Below are 16,165 nucleotides of genomic sequence, written 5' to 3' on the forward strand. Positions count from 1 at the left end.
GGTTTGAAGCATCGATGTGCTTGGCTGAATGCCGTTTGTTCGGAGCCTCGAGTGGTGCAGTCCTCTCATAGTCGTGACGATTGCTCCCGGTGGCAGTCACTTCCAGGTTGTTTCTGGGATGTGAGCGATTGTTGATGTGAGCAAGTGAGCGGTACTCCAGATTTCACAGCTCCTTCTTTGCATGTGGAAATCCACAAGCCAGAACTGAATAATCTTGGTAATATCGTGCATTGCCGTTCATGTGATGTCGTTCATTCGTATCGTCAAAAGTCGCCGTCCTCCATCCCGAAGCGGCTAATCTACCTCGTCAGGTCCGACAAGTACTGTCTACGGCCCCTGCTCCACCGATCTATCCTTGATGCCACCCCAGCGCCCTCCACGTTCACATGATCACTCAACCCCCCAAAACCTCACCATCCTCCTCCCCCTCTCCCCATCCCCATTCCCAACCCCACCGCCACCCCTCTCGCCTCTGCCCCCATCCCCACTCCCCTTCCTCCTCTCCGCCCTCCTACCCCTAGCCTCCCTCGCCTCCCTCGCCTTCCACTCACTAACCTGCGCCCTCCTCTTCTGCGCTCGGGCATACGCAATCGCCGGCGTCGGTCGAAACCCAATGCCATTCAGTCCCGTTCCATCGTCGCCTGACGCAGCGGCTGTCAAAGGGTCGTAGTTGTGGCCGGTGATCTCGGAGGGGTGCCAGGTCAGGGATGTGATTGGGTCAGAGGATGGTGGTGGTGGTGAGGATGGTCGGGAGGGATAGGTGGTGAGGTCTGTTTTGAAGGATGTGGTCGGAGAGGACGTCGTCGATGAGGATTGAGGAGATGGGGAGGTGGTGGATGTGTAGGCGTTTGGTGTTTCGCCGATTTCGAGGTCGTGCATTTCCGTCTCCGCAGCAGGCGTGGCCGCATCTTGCTTCCTCTGAACTGGTGGCGGCGTCCTCATCCTCACTCCACCCCCCTCTTGCCGCCGGGTAGGAGAGTCCATAACAACATCAGGAACAGGACTAAACCTCATCCGCTTCCTCCTCTCACCATCCACATCCATCGCCACGACCTCATCTCCGAATCTCGGTCCCGCCACCGGCCCACCCCGGATTTGAAGTCCTTCGAATCGCGCGGCGACTCTGGAGCGTGGACTGTCGGGACCGGAGCCTGGGGAGAGAGCTCGGTTGAGACTTGGTCCTCCAGGCATCATGGGTGGTGACTCCGCTCGCAGATTTGAGTGTAGGAATCTAGTAGGCGAGGAGAGAGCATCGCGTTTTCGCTTGGGTGATGGATCATTTTCATGCGCATTCTGAGGGTGGACGTCATTGGCATCCGGCATTGTGGTCGCGGCGGGGTCATGTCCGCGACATCTTTCAATCTCAGCTTCAGTCCACGTCGCAGGCAGCAGCGGAGCGGGAATCGCCGAATCCGACATTTGAGCTTTCTTCTTGACAGTGGACTTTCCGGCGGATCCCATGGTTCTGCTGGCGGTGGGGGAGCGATATGGTGGGTTGCGATAGGTGCCAAGAATCATGCTTTCCCCTCTCTCACGCTTCACTCCCAGCTGCTGTGGAGTTTGGCAGAGAGATGGTTTTGAGGCGGCGGAGTGACGAGGCAGGCTTGTGTTGATCCGGAAAGTGTGTGCTGTGTTGAGTCAATGCGGATGGTTGGTGGAAAGTGCAGCGTAAAAGAAGAAGAGGTGAGAGTTGATTCGGTGAGGTGAGGTGAGGTGGGAAGTGTCCAGCTGATGAGCGGGCGGCAGGTGGGACAAGCAAGCTGGGGCGGAAGTACCGGAAACTCTCACCCTCAGGCACCCACATCACAGTCTCACCACAAGACGACGACACGTGAGATATACCTTGCCGATACTCCAGGTCGTTTCGTTGTTTTTACGTGCTCCAGAGTATATGTGTAAGAGCAGGGAGTTGCACATACACAATCCGCAGAACAGCTCGCCTGTCCACAACGGAACAAATCCAGCGTTTAGCGAGCACGGGATTGAGAATGAGCGATATAGAAATCACCAAGGTGACAACGACAAGCGTCTCTTCAACTTCAGCGCTCGCTCGTACATGGGTATACACTCATCTCAGCTACCTCCTCTCATCCCCTGACCAGCTCACGAACCCTTCGTTGAGCCTTCTCTTTTCCCACATATGCCCCAGCGAACACTTCCCATGCGCCCGTCAAGAGTCTCGAGCTCTATTCACTCCGTTTCATTTCCCATAAAACACCAAAGCCAGACAAAGCCGTCTCAGCAATGCGCATAACCCTTACATCAATCCAACAGAGCGCAGCGCTCTTCCTCGGCGCCTCTCTCTCTCTCTCTCAGATCCCATCAGAGCATTCCCACCTCCCAACCCCCTCACCCCACAACCGGACTAACCCCCCCACTACCCCCACCACCACCACCAACAACCGGACTCGCCCCATTCGCAGCCCCCCTCCTCTTCAAAACCTCCTCCCTCGCCTCCCTCGCCTTTCCCAACGCATCACAATACGTCCGAAACTTGACAATCTCCCTCAACAAATAATCACTCTTCCTCTGCCAATTCCCCATCGCTTTCCCAAAATTCGCACTCCTGGGACTATACGCCAACTCAATCCCTCCTTTCAATCCCATATGTCTCCTCAACTCCTCTTCCTCCCCTTCCACATACGCCTTCAAAGCTCTCAGTTGATCGACTTCCATCAACGCGGATGCCATGAGCGATTGCGTTGGGGGAATCCATTCGTTCAGTTGGACTCTGTCGCCGGGGAGGCGGGCTTTGGTGTTGGCCACGCTGCGGGAGCCCGTGTCCATGCTGCCGCGGATGGAGGATTGCAAGCTGGAGCGGCTGCGGTCGGTGGAGAGGGTGTGTGCGTGTCCTCCGGGGCCGGTGTGGTTGTGGAGGGAGACGGGTGGGCCAGAGGAGGCACCACCTTCGCGAAGATCTGCGGGTAAGAGAGCGGTGTTGATGACGCGGTCTGACCAGCCGTACTCGACGTTTGAGACGCCGCCGGCCAAAGGTTCCTTGCTGAGTCGCGCGGACCAGTAATTCGCTGCGGACATAAATTCTTTCGCGATGTCGGGGGTTCCGACTTGGAAGAGGTGGACGGCGCCGGATGGAAGGCTGAGCGCCCAGACGTGTGGACGGACTTTGGAGTATCCCGGTGGAGGCAGGACGGAAGCGATGGTCTGGCGAAGGATGAAGGACTCTAGCTGTTCGGCGTTTTCCATCCAGTCACCGCCGCCGACGGTTGTGGAGCCGGATACTGAAGCGGCTTTTCCAGACTTGGTGAAAGATTTCTTCAGGGTATTGGAGGATGTGGAAGGCTTCTGACCGAACGCGAAGAGAGTGAGTTTACCTTTACTGATCACAGCAAAGCAGTCATTCCAAGATCGCTCTTTCGCCTTACGATCGGGCGTCTCGAGGTGGTGCTTGTGCTTGACCAGTCCCTCTTTCGCCCAAGGCGCTCCTTCCAGTGCGAGGGATTCATCCTCGAGGAGTCCACCCGGCACGACGAACGAGTCATTGTCGCCGCTGAGGCCGCCGGGAGAGGTCTCCTCGCGGATGATGGCTTCCGACAATGCGTTGGCGAAGCCAATGGAGTGCTTGTACGGATCGACGTAGTGGCCGAAACTGCCCACACTAGGGGAAGTCAGAGTTTTGCCAAAGGAGAATTTGGAGGATTGTGCTGAGGGAGACCAGAAGCCAGAGGTGTTGTCGTCGAAGGAAGTGCGGGAAGAGGCAATCGTGCTGGCGGCGTACGGCTTGGGACGGCCATTGTTGCGGACGTTGCGGTTGGCGCCCCATCGCATGGTCATGGAACGGAGGTCATTCTTGGGCCGGTAGGATTGGTTTTCGGAGGGAGCCTTGCTGATGATCGAGCCGGTGCGTTGCACGGTGTTGTGAAGATCAACGACGGAGAGGTTGCGGTTGCCGAGAGGGAGATCAGTCATGACGGCGCCGTGAAGGGGAAGCTTTTCAGCTTTGATGGATGCGAAGAAGGCTTTGAGAACTGTTTCGATTTCGGACTCCCAGCCGCGGAGAAAATTCGGACCAGGAGTGTTGACGAGTGCGTTGATGCCGAAGCCAGTGGCGGAGTCTGGTGTGACAGGACCTTCTGAATCGTTGCGTGACATCCCTGGCCGGATGGACAGTCTTCTGATGTTCTCGCCATTCGGCGTGCCCGATCGTGGAGTGTCAGGCATGGGTGACGTTGGCCCGCTTGTGATGTTGGAGCTTGCTCCAGACATTGATGAAGTACTAGAGTCAGTCCACGGCATGCCCGGTCTGAGATTGTGCGCCATTGGCTTCAACGTGTCGTCGAACGAAGTAGGCGCAGCGTCCAACACAACCCGCTTGATGGTAGGAAGTGTATTTTTGACATAAGCACTCCTTGACATCTTCTCAGTGATATCCGCCAAGTACATGTCCGTGTTGAGCAGGATGAGAGAGTAGCATAGTGTATGCACAACATCCTGCGCTTTAAAGCCGTGGTTGGGATTGCACTGCACCCACCTCGAGGACAGCGCGTTGATGATGCGATCGAACTGTTGCGTCTCTCCTCGCAGAACCAGCTTCCCGCACAGCATTCTCAACGCAGCCAAAATGTTCATGCCAGCAAAGTCGAACAGCTCCATATATGCCGTCAGCGTGCGCGAGCTGAGAGTACTTCTCTCGCCCATCCAGGCTGCGGCATCCAATTTCGGAACATCCTCTTCATTGCCGTCGAAGATTCTTCGTGCGCGCTCCCTGTACTCGGCTCCCTCATCAACCATTTCTAGCGGAACCTGAATTGTTGGCGATGGTACGGCGATGATTGCCGGGTCGGTGACACTTCGAGGGATGCTAGTTCCTTCAACTTGCACCGCAGGTAGTAACATCTCAGATTGACTGCCTTTTTTCGACAAGTTGGGCGATGACACCGGCGAAACAACAAAGTCCTTGTCATCCTTCAGGACCACACGACCCAACCTCTTCTCTGGACTGCTTGGTCGCCGCGCGACGCCCGCCCACAAGGGATCGTCCATCGACAGACTGACATTTGTCCCAGCGCTGAAGTCTCGCAAGTCCTCGCTCGATTGTACAGCGCTGACATCCCGAATGCTAGTGCTATCGCCATTGTTCTCAAATGTGTCGTGGAAAACCTCTGACCGCGATGATGATAATGGCGACACTGCAGAACGTTCTCTTTTGTGCTCTCGCAGCGTGCTCGTAGATGTGGCGGCACTCACACTCCTGACCTTGGCCGGCCTGACAACCGGGCTGGATGTGATCAGAGCATCCATCGTTCGTTTCTTGACTTTGATCTTCGTCGGACTGTCTTGTGGTTTCACCGTTTGTTCCCTCGACAATGGCGACCGCGTGTTCAACGTCAGAGGCGCATCAGCAGTGTACCCAGTATGAAACAAATCCGGATTGTCCGAGTCCTCAGCCCTCGAGTTTGCGGTTGGCGGTCTGGAACCATTGGTATCGACACTCAAAAACGGCGCCATCTCCTTACGCAAACTGCTGATTGATGGCGCCGGTTCGTGAGCCTTTTTCATGAGGTCGGCCTGAGTGATTGCCGCATTGGCAGGCATGGGCGGAGGCACGTTTTCATTGAAAGACTTTTTCCTCCTTCGGAAGAACGAAGGCTTTTTATTCAGACTGAGCGGGGGATGAGATGTGGTGGAAGCCGACGGTGTTTGCTTGGAGTCGCCCTTGGCAGTGCCCGGTGGAACTACAGGAGATGCCTGCGACAGGGAACCCTTTCGACTTTCAGATTGATCATTCGCAAGCGTCGCGGCGGAAACCTGCTTGGAAAGGGGACGTTCCATCGGATTAGACACGACACGAGAGGAACCACCGAATACGCGTTTGAAGAAGCCGGGCTTCTCCTTTAGAGGTGAGTGGTCTCGCCGTCTGCTCGGGTCCGGGCTTGGCGCGATCCTTTCTGGAACGGCAGGTGGTACCAGGCCCGCGGATTCAAGCATGCTGCTGGTTCGGACGAATTCGGCCGCTTGATCGCGAATGACTTGTGGCACCAAGTGGTTGTCGCTGTTGTTGACGGACCGCAGATCCGGTTGCGTGGTGACTTTGCGGATTGTGCTGCCGCCGGTGGTGGTTTTGGGCGTTTTGGGGGGTGCGGGATTCACATACACTGGGCCTGAGGCGGAGGGGTTCTGCATGTTCCGCGGTCCTCCTGCTATGAACGGCTCAGGTGCAGCTGCGTCGGTGGGCGATTCGTACTTGCTATGTACTGAAGGCACCGGACGACCGCGTGTGAGGACCGAAGCCGCCTCCTCGCGGCGCATCGACTCTGTGCTCATCGATCTTGTACTCGTCGCCAGCCTGCTCGGTACTTGTGCCAGACCTGGATGGCCTTTATCCTCGGATCGTCTCTCCGCAATGCTTTTCGACTCTTGCTCGCCCTCTGTTATGCCTTTGGTGATGCCCAATCCATTCTTTTTCGGCGGTGTTTTCTGTTGAAAATCCGTTGTGCTGTTGCTCCGTCGTCCTTTTGGCGTGGCGAAGTTGCTCGCGGATGAATCGGTCAAGTCGGATGTGGAAGAAGATTGGGTGTGACCGCGGGATCGAGATGGCATGCTCATCTGGAAGCCGTTGGTGGACAATTCGCTCAGAAAGCGAGTTCGATCGGCGTCGGCGCTGGTCTCGAAGTCTCCATCTCCAAAATCTCCATGCGGCATGCTATCCAAGGAGAACAGCAGATTGTCGACGACAGAGTCCCGAGTGGTGGTGTTCCACGATAGACCATGCGAATGTCGGCGACCGTCCTCCTCCTCTTCAGTTATGTCGCTGCCGCTGCGAATGTGGCGCGCGGTCGCAGGTCTCACAGCCTGCTTGCCTTTTCCTTTGCGATCGCGTTTCGGAGATGGTGTTCGCGGTGGGTCGGATCGATTGCTATTCAATCGTGGCGGAACAATGGATCGCGAGAATTGCTTGGAGCTGGTGCGGGGCGAGGGGGGAAGACGAGGACTTCGCAGAGGGAGATCGCCGACCTGGGCGGAAGTGGTCGCAGAGGAAGACGACGATGCGTGGACGTGTCTGGAGGATGGATGAGATGCAATTGGGGGTCGTTGGTAGAGATCCATGGTCGCAAGAAGGGCTAGCTCGAATGGGGACAGAGCAGAACTCCCACGCGGCGGTTGGAGGAACAGGTAAGATTAGTATTGGCAAAGAGGATTTGCCGAGTGAGAGGAAGAAGAGATGCCTGCGATTCCAAGCGAGAGTGCTGGCATGGCCCAATCTCTGGTCGGTCGGAGCTCGCTGAGATGAGATGATGAGATTGAGAAAGAGGAATTGGTACGACCAGGACGCGGACAATCACATGGGAACGAGTGGTGTGAAGTTCGACTGGCCCAGCGCAGATTCAGGGGCTCTCCATGTGTGGAGGAGACGTGCAGAAAGTTTGATCCAGTCGGATTCATCCGAGACGGACCTCGGAGCTTAAAGGTAGGTTATCTAGGGGTGTCGATCATCAATATGCTGATTCAATATTTGATGGGAGGAGAAGACATTCCGTACGAACGAGGAGCAATGTCTATACCACAGAGCATCTCTGCAAGCACGATTTTGAGAAGCACTGTGATGAATAATCATGTATCCAACTGCAACCTCATCAAAGGCGTCGGTCGGACACCGTTCCTCAACCCTGGCTATACAGCAGCGCCCAAAGTACACGTAGTACCTTGTTCCTTGCTTGCAGACTGCAGCATCATTCCCGACCACGCACGCAGATACGAAAGTACAGCAGGCCAGCATGCATCATGCGGGCGGGTAAGCTGCTGTAAGGGCCCGTCAAACCGCGCCTTGCCCCTGCATGAAGGCGCGAAAACGAACCAAGCTGTGAAGGACGAGTTCAGGAACTCGCCACAACCACCACCACCATCACCGACATCAACCAAAAAAACTCCCGAGCTCGAAGTGTCCAGAACGTGGGGAACTCCCGCATCGCCACAGCAAAGACCACAAGATCGTCCGACCGCGAAAAATGGTCCACGAGTCATGAAGCGAACGCGTCTTCGACTTTGCGGTAGTGGTTGCATGGCGCTGCAAAGTGCCGATTTTCAATGCACTACGCCTGATTTGCGACGGCGAGAACCCGGGATTGGAGATTGCACGAACGTCGGATGTGCGACTGCGTGAGGTCACTGAGGTGACGTCGCACAGTTTCATGCTGAATGCCTGATACTGCCGAAGTTTCGACTTCACCGCGGAGCCGCATCGCACGTGGGATGGTATCAAAGCAAAGCAAGGATGCAGCGATTGCACATCGTCTGCGATGATGTCGGTCCCGGTAAAAATTGAAGCGAATTCGAAGACTCCGTCTATTCTATTACCGAACGCTAAAGACAAACCGCTACCGCGAGCACAATCACCAAAAGCTTTCCGCACGTTTCAAGCCTCGAAGCCGCTCCTGTGTATTGCGAAGGCACATTGCTCGAAGTCACACTACCAGCAATTCCACCGGTGGGCTCTGTTGCAGTCGACGACGAAGGAGAGCCTGGCTCCGACGACTTCGTCTCGCCTATACCACCTGCGATGAAGTCGCCTATACCCGCCGACGAGCTCGACGTCTCACCAGCGGGCGCGCCGGAATTCAGCACCACTGGAAGTTGTGTTTGCTCGCCATCTTCAGCAGTCTGATCTTCGCTCGCGGAAAAGGTTGGCACTGTGGTGGAGATCACATTCCCGCCGGCTAGAGTTGTGACGATGACTAGTGGCTCTGCTGTGCCGGAAGGTCTTGAAGGCTGATTCGGCGATTGATCGGGTGCTGGCCGCGTTGAGGAAATCACAGTCCCACCAGCTAGAGTTGTGACAAAGACAATGGACTCTGCTGTGGTCGAAGGTATCGATGGCTGATTTGGTGGTTGATCGCCATTCTCAGCCTGGTTTACGCTGGTAGGCTTCAATGGTGACTCCGAACCGATCGCCTCCGGGGAGTCTGGAGCTGCATCGTTGTCTCCCGCATCTGTGGTCCCCGAAGGTCTCACCAGTCGAGTCGCTGTCTGCAGAGGAGCTCCTGGAACGGGTGACGGACGAGTAGTTTCTGGCTGCGCTGCTTGCTCGTTACCATTGTCGGACTCCGGAGCGTTCCCATTGCCTAGATCAGCCGTGCTCGAAGGCGTCGTCTGCTCAGGCGATTGAGGTGCTGGTTGCGTCTGCGGCTGCGGAGCTGGCGTATCTTCGTCTGTGGAGTCAGGACCTGTATCGGAGCCCGCTGTGCTTGACGGTCTTGTCGGCTGAGACGCTGGTGTTTGCTGCTGCTGTGGAGTATCAGGAGCTGGCCTCGTCTCTGGCTGTTCTGGCTGTGCGTCTTTGCTCGTAGGCTCAGGCGCTGCACCCACCGGATCATCAGCTCGAGATGGCGTTGTTGCGATGGGCTTGGTTGCGAGCGGAGTTTTGGTCTGCTGAACTGGCTCGGGCGTTGGTCTTGGCGCGGTTTGCGATGTCTGTTCGGGAGCTGGCTCAGGCGCGGGCCGCGAGGTCTCTTCAGGCGGAGAAGTACTTCCGCCGTCATTATCAGGAACCGGCTCAACTGGCGCAGCCTGACTCGTACTGCTCGTCTTTTCATCCGTCGTCGTGGCCGCAACCGACCCCAACCTCGCGAAGCGAGTCGTACTCGCCAGCAAGAACGAAGCAGTATTCAGCGGCGTCGCAGGCAAAGGAACCGCGCCACTACACAGACAACTGCTGTAAACAGACACCACCAGATCTGTCGGATTCCAGCTTTGCAAGAGCTGTGTTGCGTATACACCGCCACAGCTACCGCCGCTCGCGCCTGGCATCTGCAGTCCCTTCGTCGCCCCATATGAATAGAAAATACCCTTCGGGTCCTCGGGATCTACCGTCTGAGTTTCCGTGGAGATGTACGTCGGCGATGCGATGGAGGAGAGACTGGCGGTGTTCTGGTAGCAGCTCGTTGTGCCGGCTGAGACGATGGGGATGCTGCCGTACCAGCGTAGCTCGGCTTCCATGTCGACGTATCCGGAAGGGTATCGACTAGTCCGTGTTAGCGATGTCCTGGATCATGGTGGGTCTGGAGTACTGACATGGTCTGGACGTTGTCGAAACTATCCGTCAACACTGTGCTTCGAGTCGGCACATCGTAGCCCGGGTCGAAACCTCCATTGCTGAGCCATTGTGAAGGATCAAGCGTTGTCGGAGTCGGCTCGCCTGGGAGAGTCACGACGATTCCCGTGGTTATGATCTCCGTGGTGGTCGTTGTGATGCCGAGCGCGGTGTCGATGATGACGACCTCCGTTCCTGAGTTCGGTCAGCGATCGATTGTCGAGACGATGTTGATCCGACGACTCACCAACAGTCACCGGTTGCTTCGATACACTTTGCCATGTGTATTCAAAAGCTACAAGAGGTTGAAAAGTGCAGCACGGTTTGGCTCCGCAACTGGTAGCCGTCGTTGTAAGGAACGTCGGCCACTCGTATCCCGAGCCCAACGGGCAGGAGGCGTTCACGTATCTGGTGCTGGACAACGACGCCATTGTGAACAAGAGCGACCTGCGAGGGAGCGTAAATCATGTTGCCGAAGGATCCAACTTCATATTTGAGGAGAATCGCCTTCGAGGCTGTGGGCGTTCAGCTTGTCCAGGGCCGGAAATCCTTCTATGCGCGATGGAATAGTATCCCTGCTCCTGCCTTTCTCGGACTGACGCTACTGGCTGGGCTCGAAGTCTATTTTAAAAAAGTTGGTGCTGCCATGCATTTACCATCTTTGGACGACGACCGAAGTTGTGCTTCGAATCAAGCCAGATTTGACCATGGCGCACGCCTTATACCCAGCTCTGTCGTGCTTCGAAATCAACCCATTTCGGCCTACTCTTGGTCAAGTACTGTCGTCGAATATGTGTCAGCCCCACGCTTCGGAGCTTGGCACACAACCCCGTAGGATCACTTTGCATATGTAACAAGGTACCCGAATTAAAGCCACTGCTATCGATTGGATATTGGCGTCGCACTTCATTCTCCGAAGCTGATGAAACGCTGCCTCCACCGGTTCGAGCGAACATGGATTATTTTGAGATCGGTCAGCATCTTGGGAAATGCGCCGCACGTGGAGTCTTTTCTTGGCAGAGTTCCTTCTTTTTGATCATCCTCGAGGTAGATTGGCCGTGGACCTGAATGTTGATGGAACTCAGACTCATCCTGGCTTTGCTCAATCCTCATCCTGATCTGAGCGGAGGCGCTCGTTGCACAAGATGAGGACCGTCGCTCTCTTTTGCTTCGGACTTGTCGTGGCTGTGAATGCAAAGGTCGAGATCACCGCAAGGCCACTATCTGTGCCCGCCAGTGGATTCTGGTAAATATGTTTTCATGATTCCCTCTCCGCGGCGCTGACATTGTCCAGGGAAGGCAACGATGGTCGGTGGTCTACATTCAACGTACAGATAGGGAGACCAGGTAGGGTTTTACAAGCACCATCTTCGCAACGACATGCACTGACCAAAATGTCCCATAGCTCAAGTCGTCCGACTCCTTCCCGGAACCTCAGCCACCGCCGCGAACCAAGTCTGGGCCGTCCTCAACGAAGGATGCACGCAAGCCAACCCGGACCTAGATCTCAAAGACTGTATCTCCTCCCGAGGCGGTGTCTTCAAGTCCAACGCATCAACCTCATGGACCACCGCCCGCCTAGAGAACGGCGGTCTCTACGAGATCGATCTGTTCGAAGAAAGCAAACTCGGCTTGTCAGCGAATGCCTACTTCGGCTTCGACGATGTCTCGTTCGGACTTCCCGGCGCTGGAGTTCCTACGCTGTCAAACCAGCTCGTCGCAGGCTTTGCCACCAACGACTTCTTTCTGGGTACGCTGCCGCTCAGTCCCATCAGCCAGAACTTCACATCCTACACCACGAAGTCGATCCCCAGCGTGCTTGGGACGTTGCGGAATAGCAGTATCGCTCCCAGCACAACGTGGGCCTACACTGCCGGCGCGGTATACAAGGATCCTCCCGTCTTCGGCAGTGTGACCTTTGGCGGCTACGATGCGAACCGGATCGATCTGAGGTACAACAGTGTCAGTGTGCCGTTCTGGACTGATCCTTCTCGCGACTTACTGCTGGGTCTGCAGTCCATCACGTACGACACCCTGGGCAGTTCTCCCCTGCTCACCGATGGCATCTACGTCTTCCTCGACTCCATGGTAGCGCAAATGTGGCTTCCCCTCCCCGTGTGTCAAGCCTTCGAGTCTGCATTCGGGATAGAATGGGACAATGTCACCGAGCTGTACACCGTCAGCGAGGCGACCCACACAAAACTCCTGGCCCAAAACCCTACCTTCGAGTTCACCGTCGGCGTCACGAAAGAACCACAGGGCAACGGCATCACGTCTATCAAGATTCCTTACGCCGCATTTGACCTCAACGTCAGCACGCCGTTCTACAACGAGAGCCGGCGGTATTTCCCGTTGAAGAGGGCTCAGAACGATGCGCAGTATACTCTCGGGAGAGCATTCTTGCAGGAAGCGTATGTCATTGCCGACTATGACAGGCGGAATTTCACGATTGGGCAAGCATTGTTTCCGACGACCGAAGATCTGAAGGCCATTCTGCCGCCCGGGGAGATGATCGATCGACCAGGCTCCGGCTCTGGCCTCAGCAAAGGCGCGATAGCAGGTATCGCCGTCGGCGTGGTCGTACTCGTTGCAGCGTTACTTGTGTGCATATGGCTATGGTGGCGCAAGAAGCAGCAGCGTGCCCGAGAACAGAAGTACATGCTCACTACGCCGGACGAGAAGCCCATCCAGGACGAAGACGACGTGCACAAGACATCAGCGTCAGAACTCGAGCATCAAGATGTCCGAGAGCTGCGAGGCAACGACTGGTATCCGGAGCTGAGAGGCGACGAGCGGCATCCGGAGTTGTCTTCATCGAAGACTCATGATCGATCGGAGCTGGGAGGACATGTGAATGACGGAAAGTATGAGTTGCCAGCAGGAGGGGAGAGATATGAGCTTAGCGCGGGGAGAGATGCTGCAGCGGAATTGGAGGCGAAGCGGTAGATACAGGCTCGTGCTGAGAGACGTTTCTGCTGTGTGCGTTCGGCGCACCATAGATACAGTTCTGTACAGTGTACAACGGCCTTTGGTTATGATACAACATGCGCATATCTGTCGCATGATTTTGTGGGGTTTACCGATCGACTTTGGTATCCCAGGCATTAGGTCTGCGCACTTGTCAGCGACCCGCTCAATGGACAATCATCAGAGAAGAAGGCGGGATACTCACCGTCTAAACAACATCGTAAACAAGGCCTTTCCCTTTCCGCCATCTGCCTTCTGCTTCTTCAACCACTGCCACAATTCCTTGCGCAAAGTCTCATCTCTCTTCCCGAGTACATCAATACCTCTCTGCTCACACGCTATCGCGACCTCCTCCGGTAATAGCTCGTTCAGCGCTTTGTCTCCAGACTTGAGCAAGAGAAAGTCGTCACTCGCCAAATATGTCAGATTCCTCGACAAAGCCCGTCGGAGCAGGAAAGACGGCGGCGGAAGTTGTATCCTATCCCAGAAGCGGTTGTGCAAGTTCAACACCGAGGAGAGATGGTATAATTGGTCGTCCCTCAGTCGTGAAAGAAGTCCAATAATATGCTCCTTTCGTGTAGTCGGCCACTCCAGGCTCTTCCTCTCCTGCTTCGTATCCTTCGACCCAGCGCCGCCCAACAGCTGCTCTTTCGACGGCTCGGAGATGCCATTCCTGAACGCCACCCTCCTCCTGTCTTCCGCCTTTGCTCTCATACCCCTGATCTGCTTCGGAATGCGACAAGTCCCTGGAACTGCCGAGGGAATGAAAGGTACAATGAGAGGCAGCCATTCGCCAAAGATGCAGACCAGCACGCCGAAGAAGGGGAGTTTGCCGATATCGTATGCGTCGCGGGCGAGTAGTTGGTGTTCGGCGCGAGTGAGATGTGATAGACGCTCGAGAGGAGGGGAAGCACGCTCCTGGCCAGGGCCGCCTTCTTTGGCGGGCTTTGGTAGGCGGGCTTTGAGCAGTTTCACGGCTTGATGATTGAACCACACTGCTTTCAGACCGAGCCAGTAGAAAGAGCCGTAGGCACGGCCGATCTTGAAGTAGTAGATTGGTGTACTGGAGTCGCCGCGTTCTGGGAGTTTGAGGGGTGGAGGGAGCGTGCTCGACGGTGGGTTGACTGTGTGTACATTGCGTCCGTTCTGTATCGCGACCAGCGCTGCTTTTTCTGGTCCGGGTCTTGCGTCCTGTTTGTCCTTTGAGTCTAATCTTCTTGGGCTGGAGGAGATGTATCGTGCGGTGGATGACTTGAGGAAGCCATTGTTTCGTCGACGGACGAGGAGGAGCTGCTGTTGCAAGCTGCCGTTGGAGTAGGTGGAAATGCTCGAGGCAGCGCGCGAGCAACTGCTCGGCCAACGTGTTGTCATTGCATGTGAGGAGGTGGAGGAGGTTCGAGGAGAATGAAGAAGTTATAGCGACAAGGTGAATGTTCCCTGAGCAAGCATGAATCTCGAGATATCGCGCTGAAGGTTTGAGGCGCGACGGATGAAGTGAGCGTCATCGCCACGTGGGGAAAGGATTAGTTGGCACCCATCAATATTTGATGGGTAATTCGTCCTTCTGGCTAGGTAAGGACCTCCATGGCTCCGCTCAAACCGCACCAACGCAACTCGGACTTCAGTGGCCCAGTCGGTGTGGTGTGAGCTCGAAGGACGACAGTATTCTAGTTGCTTTCATTCCCTTCGTACATCTTCCTCGATCTATATTCACGTTCCCTGCGCAGAACTGCATAGTCCAAGCTCACGATATCAGACGCATGCGTTCCACTCTCAGCGGGCTCACGGAGGTAGGTAGAAATGCCGGATGATTGCCAGGTCTGAGAGAGCACACCTCGACCGCAATCTCTATATCTACTTCTCCGGCAACATCATGACATACTCCCTCTCACTATCTCCAAACCCAATGACATCCTGATCTCTCAACTCCACATACCGACTTGCCTCCACCTTCTCTCCGTTCAACTTCGTTCCCTTCGTGCTCTCCAAGTCAATCAAATACGGCTTGACCTTACTCGCCCGGTCTCCGTACTCATTCGTGCTCGTAACATATCTGAATTGAATCACCGCATGCTGCTTGCTCACACTCGGATGCTCGATCGGTAGATCCGTGACTCTCTGGTCACGACCCATGAGCCAGACACTGCGTTGATAGAGGTAGACTGTGTCGACCAAGTCTTTTCCTTTGAAGATGTACATGCGCCATTGCTCTTTGGACGAGGGCTTTCGCGCTTCAGGAGGTTCGTTGTATTTGAGGACCGTCGTTGTGCCGGCGACTGTGTTGGCTTCTTTGGCCAGGAGTCCGGTGGGCTTGAAGTTGGGCTTCTGCTTTTCTGGAGGAGGTGCCTCGCCTGGTGCGACTTCGCCGCGGAAAGAGTCATTTTGAGACGGTAATGGCGCTCGAGATCTCTTCACTTCAGACTTGGGTGGTGATCTCGAAGCGCTGCGTGATCGCGCTCGTCGCTTCTTGGCGGGTGGAGATCCAGAGCGATGGCGCCGGTGTGATCGATCCTTGTCGTCTCGAGAGCGAGAGCGGTCTCTGTGCTTGCGCTCCCGTCTTGAACTTCTTGCTTCGCTTCCAGAATCATCCGCATCCCGTTCTCGTCGTTCTCGCCTGTGATGAGATTCTCTGTAGCGATCGGAGTCGCCGTCTCTGCTGTGTCGATGCGATCGTCGCTCGTGTGAGCGGTCGCGTCCTGATCGTGGCTCCTTCCGTCGTTCAAGAGAATCTTCGCGCGACCTTGTGCGTTGCTTGCGATCTTCTGTGCGCTGGGAAGACCGGGACGAATCCCGCCGTCTTCTGTGCGAAGGTTTTGTGCGGCTTGACTCCATGTCGGAGGCCTCACTACTGCGGCTTCCTCTGCGGGTGTTGGAGTCCATACTTTTGCCGCCGTCTTTATTCGCTCAATCGATATTGCCCTTGCTGGAAGCTAGTCTCGCTTTGCTGGTTGCTTTGCGCTCTTTTCGATGTTGATCAACTGGCGAGTCTGTATTCCTTCCTCGCTGTAGCAATGCTGCTTGCGAAAATCATGGGACAGACAGCTGACTAAGCTGAGCGCACGGGCCCGATCCCATTCATCACCGTTGATCTGCAAACTTCCGCCCTTCAACGACAACATCATCCCTTCTACGTCGACTCCTACATCTCATGAT

The 16,165-nt window shown here is 55.7% G+C and overlaps 4 protein-coding genes across 4 annotated transcripts; 1 reads left to right on the forward strand and 3 right to left on the reverse strand.

The window, feature by feature from the left end:
• Positions 1-390: 390 nt before the first annotated feature.
• On the reverse strand, positions 391-7,065 carry MYCGRDRAFT_96803 (uncharacterized protein; the record flags this gene model as incomplete). The annotated part of the gene is made up of 3 exons (XM_003848481.1): positions 391-1,628; positions 2,108-2,186; positions 2,371-7,065. 3 exons carry the CDS (start codon positions 7,063-7,065, stop codon positions 391-393), a joined length of 6,012 nt encoding a protein of 2,003 aa, XP_003848529.1.
• A 3,687-nt stretch (positions 7,066-10,752) lies between these two features.
• On the forward strand, positions 10,753-12,991 carry MYCGRDRAFT_96804 (peptidase aspartic; the record flags this gene model as incomplete). Its single annotated transcript, XM_003848408.1, has 4 exons — positions 10,753-10,821; positions 10,881-10,903; positions 11,340-11,392; positions 11,451-12,991. The coding sequence occupies 4 exons, from the start codon at positions 10,753-10,755 to the stop codon at positions 12,989-12,991; spliced, it is 1,686 nt and encodes a 561-aa protein (XP_003848456.1).
• A 273-nt stretch (positions 12,992-13,264) lies between these two features.
• On the reverse strand, positions 13,265-14,389 carry MYCGRDRAFT_63892 (uncharacterized protein; the record flags this gene model as incomplete). The annotated part of the gene is made up of 1 exon (XM_003848480.1): positions 13,265-14,389. A coding segment is annotated over one exon (1,119 nt), but the record flags the coding sequence as incomplete, so codon positions are not given.
• Positions 14,390-14,866: 477 nt separating this feature from the next.
• MYCGRDRAFT_88127 (uncharacterized protein) lies at positions 14,867-15,844 on the reverse strand (the record flags this gene model as incomplete). Its single annotated transcript, XM_003848479.1, has 1 exon — positions 14,867-15,844. The coding sequence occupies one exon, from the start codon at positions 15,842-15,844 to the stop codon at positions 14,867-14,869; it is 978 nt and encodes a 325-aa protein (XP_003848527.1).
• Between the last annotated feature and the right edge of the window lie 321 nt (positions 15,845-16,165).

Source organism: Zymoseptoria tritici, chromosome 11, assembly GCF_000219625.1.
Source record: "Zymoseptoria tritici IPO323 chromosome 11, whole genome shotgun sequence".
Lineage (NCBI taxonomy): Eukaryota > Fungi > Ascomycota > Dothideomycetes > Mycosphaerellales > Mycosphaerellaceae > Zymoseptoria > Zymoseptoria tritici.